The 7,229-nt window shown below is 35.3% G+C and overlaps 1 protein-coding gene across 1 annotated transcript; it reads left to right on the top strand.

Annotated features, from left to right (window-relative positions):
- The first annotated feature begins 707 nt into the window (after positions 1 to 707).
- LOC103691547 (histone H3-like) lies at positions 708 to 1,100 on the top strand. The gene has a single exon (XM_008760980.1). The coding sequence runs from the start codon at positions 708 to 710 to the stop codon at positions 1,098 to 1,100; it is 393 nt and encodes a 130-aa protein (XP_008759202.1).
- The last annotated feature ends 6,129 nt before the right edge of the window (positions 1,101 to 7,229 follow it).

Here is a 7,229-nt window from a genome sequence, read left to right on the forward strand (position 1 = left end):
GGAACTGCCAAACTGATATCCAGAGTCCTTATACCAGCTTGCAATCCCACCAACCATGGAGGAGTGTTCTTTCTTCAAATCCTTGCTAGCATCTGCTGTCACCTGAGTTTTTGATCTTAGCCATTCTGACTGCTGTGAGTTAGAATCTCAGGGTTGTTTTGATTTGCATTTCCCTGATGATACAACTCAACTCACACGCTCTATGAAACCCAAGATGAAGAAAGACCATACCAAAGTGTGGATATTACCTTTCTACTCAGAAGTAGGGAGGGAGTAAAAGATCCATGGAGGTAGAGGGAAAGAGGTATCTGGGCAGGAGAGGAAGAGGGAGCGAAAAAGGGGGACAAGTTCAGATATAGGAGGAAATGAGAGGTACAGAGGGTCATGAATTTGAAAGGAGGGGTGTAGCAGTGGGGGGAGGGGGAACTTGGGGTAGTCACTTAAATGTCCAATATGACAGGGAACCAAGAGGTTTCCAGCACCCAACAGAGAGAACACTAGCTAAAATACCCAACAAAGGCGAAGCATAGCCTGTAGAGACCATATCCAGTGGATAAAAATGGCCCCAGATGATGGGTGGGAAAAAGACAATTTTAAAAATAATCAGCCTTCTTTGTGCTGCCCCTGCTCTTTAACACCAGCTCCACCTCTCACTTGCCAAACTCCAGCTGAAGGAGAAGCGTGCTAAGTAAGGAGGTGTTGGTACCATGACTCCTACAAAGCAGATTGCCCACAAATCCACCGGTGGTACAGCACCCAGGAAAAAATTGGCTACAAATGCTGCTTGCAAGAGTATGCCCTCTTCTGGAGGAGTGAAGACACCTCATCATTCCAGGCCTGGTACTGTAGCACCCTATGAAATCAGAAGCTACCAGAAGTTCACTGAACTTCTGATTTGCAGGTTCCCCGTTCAGCATCTGGTGCAAGAAATTTCTCAGGACTTCAAAACAAATCTGTGCCTCCACAGTACTGTTATTAGTCCTTTGAAGGAGGCAAGCGGGGCCTATCTTGGTGACCTTTTTGCTATCCCATGCCAAACGTGTAACAATTATGCCAAAAGAATCCACCTAGCCTGCTACATACACGGAAAACGTGCTTAAGAGTCCACTATGAGGGGAAAGAATTCATTCTCAGTTTTATTTTCCTCTTCTTCCTGTTATCAGTAGTTCTGAATGATATTTTTTTCCATCAGGTCAAAGGTATCTAACTATATGGTGGCGAGTGGAAACAAAGGGGACAGAATCAGGTATTAGCAATTCCTCCACGTTCATTTGTGTGTGAAGTTTTAATATAAATGCAAGATGTAAAGAATTAATGCAAGCAAAATGGTTCAGTGAACACATTTCAAAGTTCAACTTTAAAAGGATTGGAGGAGCTGAAGGGGTTCACAACCCCATAAGACAAGACCAACCAAACAAAACTCACAGGGACTAAACCACTACCCAAAGAGTACTCATGGACAGACCCTGGGCTCCAGCGGCATATGTAGAAGAGGATGGCCTTGTTGGGCACCAATGGAGAAGAATCCCTTGGTTCTGCCAAGCCTGGACCACCTCCCCCCAAGTGTAGGGAAAAGCCAGGGAGGGGAGGCAGGAAGCGGTGTATGGATGGGTCAGGAATACCCTCATAGAAGAATGGGGATGGGAATGGAATAGGTTTATGGATCAGAAACCAGAAAAGGGTACATTTGAAATGTAAATAAAAAATAAACCCAATTTTTTTTATTTTTAAAAAGGACATCTATGTGTGCTCTACAGGCATAATAGAATGGTCAAAACCTATGAAATACTAATTAGAAAGAGTAAGTATGTATATGTAGCCTTTGCTTTACATATGTAAAAAAAAACACACACACACACATCTGAGTTCTCACTTCTGTTTTTCCTTTATGAGCATACACAAGCAAAACAAACCACAAGGGCAGATTGAATAAATCAGGAAAATGGAATAACAGGAAGAAAAAGAAACTCAAGTGACTCAAGCAAGCATATTTACATGACTTTCTGTGTTCTTAAAAATATAGATTTAGTTTTGTTTGAGTATTGTTTCTTTACTTTCTCTGGGACTTTGTTCGTTGCCTGTTATTTTTGTTCTGTTACCGAGTACACGTTTTGCCTGTGTTTTATTTATTTTCATTTAAATTTGTGAATCCTTTTAGAGGCACCGTACTCCCAAAGCTGTCTACTAATATAGCCAGTGAATTGACCATAATAGTTTTTTTTTCTCTCTCGGGTATATTGCCATGTATGACAGGCAGTCTAACATGGAATGATTTAGAATTGGTCACTGAAAAGAGTGGCCATCATGGTGCACTATCCTAAAACCCTAGTTCATTTTATGTATTATTTCCACATTTTCAATATAAATTTTCTACAAATGTAATTTGGGCAGAAAGATAAGTTGATATACTGAACTCGTGGTGTAAGTATGCCTATAATCTTGAAACTTGATATTCCTAAGGGGATGTTTGTTGGCACAAAGCTGCCAGGTTGTTACAGTCTTTTATAAAACATCACCATGAAGTGATGTCACAGAATTGGACAATGTCACTTGATGCTCAACCATCACTTTCTAAAAACATGCCTTGGGTGTGGTTTTACCTGAGCAGCAACAACTCTATATACTCATGGAAGTGACATGCCTCTTCCATGAAATAATATTTATCAGTACTGTATTCTTTTACTTTTTCTATTTATTTAATTAGCAATTTCTACACAGTGTTCCCTAGTATTTTGCTATTTGCTGCTTTTCATTTGCAAATGATGCATTAAATATAGGATTAACTTTAATTGGTGACTGTCACAAGAATTTGAAAATTAAAATGTTAAGCAAAACATAAAACTTAGCAGACATTTCACTTTAATTATACGGAATATATTTTATAGTTCCAGTCTATCTCTAAAACTTCATTAGCAGTATGTTATATGTATAAGTAATTTAGACTCTGTATTTTCAAAATAGTGATGCCAGTGCTTAGAAGACCTTGGAGGGAGTGGTTAAGGCAATTTTAAATATTTCTAAACAAAATTAATTGAAATATTTGCAAAATGATGGTTTTGATTATGAAGAAAAAATCATTCTTTCCTATTAGGTGTCAACTCCATGATGGCATTTACAGAGACACACATGCAAGGGTTAATCTGATAGACTCATTGAAGTCATACTTCATAATAAAGACAACAGAGAATTATAATTATAAAAATTTATTCTGAGGAATAGTAAAAATGATTAATGCACTCTACTTTTGTGGAAATACTTCATATCAATATAAAATGATTTCAATATATTAACACCTAGCAACTGAAATTGTGATAAATTTTAGGTAAAATTCATTTACAGGTATAATTAAAAGGACAAGGATATAATTTGCTGAAAATTTTTATAGTAAAATAATCAGAGGTATGAAAAGCAAAGCTGATTAAAAAACTCACATTTTTGTTTAAATATATTTTCATTCATCTTAATTGAGTTGGTGCACTTTTAAATTATCAACATTTTATTTTTAATAGGTTTTAATTACCTATTCTTACATAGCCCTTACCAGTAGTTCTTAGTCTAGGATAGAGGGAGGAATGGGAGGCAGGGAATTGATACAATTCTATTTCAAATTAAAACCCTTAAGAAAAGTAGAGTTGATAGTACTGCTCTATTAAGAGAGCTTTATTATTTTTTTGCTTTTGTGGTTGTATTATGAAGTTATGAAAAATTAACAGAAAAGTCAAAGACAAGATGTTAGAAATGAAAATAATATGTGCAAAAATGTCGAGAGTTGTAACTTTGTACAAAGTTTAATAAAACAAGAAGTAATTACAGCTTTTCCAGGGCTTTGTGATATTTCTACCAACAAAGTATGTGACATCCAAATTTGAGTTTGATCTCTAGATTCCACACAAAGTAAATCAAGCATGGTTATATTTGCCTCTCTATATTCTCAGTATTGTGTTGGTAAAGACATGTTCACTTACTGGGGCTCACTCTCCAACCAGAATGGATTATTAGATGGGTTGTAGGTCATTGAGAGACACTATCAAGTAACAAGGTATATAAAGACAAATGGCCTGACATTCAAGGTTGTGTCTGTTCTTCAAGTGATTGCACACAGACACAGACACACACACACACACACACACACACATACACACACACACACACACACTTGTCTCTGTTCTTCAAGTGGGCACACACAAACACAGACATACACACACACTATATTAATAAATATATTTTCTTTTTAAGGCCACAAATCTATCAAATAAATAAAGTTGAGGAAAGCATCCATGGACTACAGGTATAAGCCTTTATACTGTAAAAAATTCCCACAATATTCAGACTTCATTTATTTCCATGTCCATAATTTTAGATAAATTGAATTCTGCATATGTTCTCTGAGTGGCCTCTTTGCCAAGATTTTCTTTTCTTTTCCCATTGTGGAGAAGTGTAATGAGTGAAGAAGAGTAGAGGAGGGGAGTAGTAAAGGAGGCCAGGACATAAGCACGTGGAGGAAAGTGTGGGAAGACAATGGGGAGAGAAGGGATGAAGGGGAAGAGGGCATGAGAGCAGAGAAGAGAAGATCAAAGAGTAAGAGTAAGATTTTCTAAGTTTAACTATATTGAAAATATTTCAGTACTTTACCTGAAGAATATTTCTCATTCTATGGGCGCAAAATATTATATCTATCGTTTGTTGATGCATAGATTGTATCTAGTGCTTGTCTACCACAAACACTGAACTCAGAGGTTTTAGTATTCATGTTTCTGTGCAAATAAAAAAAAGATTTTACCTAGTGCTGGAACAGAGTTGTAATTCTAGTGTCAACAGTGTTGAATTAGGAAAATTTACGGATTGAAAACAGGTTGGCCTAAAGGTTATTTCAAGGCAGTTCTAGGCTATAAAACAAGATCCAGTACAGAAAAGAAAAACAAACAAACAATAAAACACTAACAAAAACAAAGAGAATATTTATTATCTGTTTTTATTTTCCTCATAATACATATAGGTATATAATTTCATTATGATACAATTCATCGTGTTTAGGCATCTGATGAAGTTGCTGTCTGCTTCACAGCCAAGACTCCAGTTCACATTTTCACTCTCACTGACTATTGGTTCTCATTTCTCACACCTTTGCCCTTTTTCAGTCATCTGTCCATCTGGCCCCTGCTCCTCTAGTTGCTATCATGGAGGAAAGTTCAACCAGTTTGTCTGCCTTTCAGTTTTCTTCTTATACATTTAGGATCATATCTGAGACTAGATTTTGACTATGTCAAAGCCATAGAGATTCACACTGTATGATTTTCAAATTTTTCTTCACATTCCTTTAATTGTTCATTAATTAATGACTCACTTTAAACTAGTTTTTCATATATGGTTATGTTGTAATGGTCAAATTTTATTCTGTTGGTTAAAATTTCCCACTGTCTCACTGTTAAGAAAATACTCTTTGGTGACTGTTTTCTATCTTTTGCTGTGTTAATAGTATGCTGCATGTTCAGTAATGTTTCATAAAACCTTGTTGCAATGCGTTCTACATGATTGTCCACAGGTTTCTTTGTTCAGAAAAATTTTATAATATTACCATCCTTTTACAACCTGGCCTTGGATTATTGGGTCTAAATTTTACTCACAAGCCATGTTTTCTGCAGTATCAATGAACATATTTATGAGCACAAGAATTTTAAGAACTTTTTGCATGTGAAAATTTATTCTGGCTACAGCTCCACAAAATGTTAAGATCCTTTGATCTCAATAAGTACTTCGAACTTATTGTAATTTATTCTGTTGCAGAAGAACAGAATTTCCTGCAAAGAAAATCCTCTGACTTGATTGTGTTAATGTGAACCATGTGGATCTTACTGTATAGTCTACAAATTGTTGCTTATAATTTTCTCAAATATCAGGATACTGAAATTAAGTGTAATATGAGGCCCAATGTTCAAACCTCAGTAACGGGAGAGTAAGTTTTGAAATTAAAATGTTTCCATGACAGAATGGTAATCACAGCTGATGATAACCTATGAATATCTGTGTTGAAATTAAGGTAGTATATGCATAGTTAATTAAGAAAGAGATAAGACATCAATATTTATAAGCACATATTCAGTTTCTTACCACAAACAGCACCATTAGATAACTTACACATAATCAATCTTGTACTGATATTTTGAAAGATAAAAAAGATTCTCATCATTTTATTTTAATTAGTTTGACATTATAGTTTTTTAAATAAGGCATGGACTCATTTAAAATTGTTTAGATCCATTTCTGTTTTGGGTTTTGCCACATCAGCTTCTTTCTCTTCCTCCTTGTGGAGTTTTCTGTGGTAGAATCACTAATTGACTTGAGGACAGAAAATGCACAAAACCAAAATTTCTGAATGATCAAGGTTTCTTTACTCATATGCTCAATTGTTATCTTTTCAAAAGGGAGAGGGATGCAATGAAATCCAGATGTCTTTTCTGGAGATGTATAGAAATAATGGACAGAAATTTTTGCTACCTGTGGTAATTCCAACACAGGAGAAACACATTTGAGGATATAAAACTTACAATGCTTCTTGGTTTCCTGATAGTAATTTAGCATCAGGTTTTGCCTCTGAACCTTCAACTCTTGCTATCTTCTTTCCTCTCAGTGTTTACGTGTACAACAATCATTTCATGGAAGTGACCTGTGCTTATTTTTTCAAATACAGATTATATGTCTTCCTCTAGAAACTGATGGAAGTTCGCCTTAGTTCCCATGCAAAAAGAATACATTGCACGAGCAATGGAGAACAGAGAGGAGGTTATAGAAAGAGAAGTAGCTTGGAAACTAACAAGATATAGAAAGACAGCACACGTATATTTGATAGAAGACACCAAAGCCAATAGCCAATCACAGTGCTCTTCTCAGTAATGGATATCAGCCCATATCTCTTTGATTGAAAATCATACTGATTTACAAATTTGGCTTAAACTTATTCTGTTAAAGCCTTGATATCCAGTGACTGCAAACTCCCCATAAGTAGTAGTTCACGATTATTTTTGTAAATCCCTAACATATTAATTGTACTTTTTAATTAGCACATAACTATCAAAAGTAGAGCATTTTGAAATTTTTAATGAATATGCCTTTATATGAAATTATAGCTACAGACTCTTTGGGACAAAGTATTTTATACATTATAATAAATTTATATAAAACAGAAGAATATTAAAATTTTTTAATAATTTATAAATGTTATCATATTATAT

This window comes from Rattus norvegicus, chromosome 2 (assembly GCF_036323735.1).
Source record: "Rattus norvegicus strain BN/NHsdMcwi chromosome 2, GRCr8, whole genome shotgun sequence".
In the NCBI taxonomy this organism is placed as follows: Eukaryota; Metazoa; Chordata; class Mammalia; order Rodentia; family Muridae; genus Rattus; species Rattus norvegicus.

Coding starts and splice junctions, on each gene's coding strand:
- LOC103691547 (XM_008760980.1), top strand. CDS start 708: ATGACTCCTACAAAGCAGATTGCCCACAAATCCACCGGTGGTACAGCA.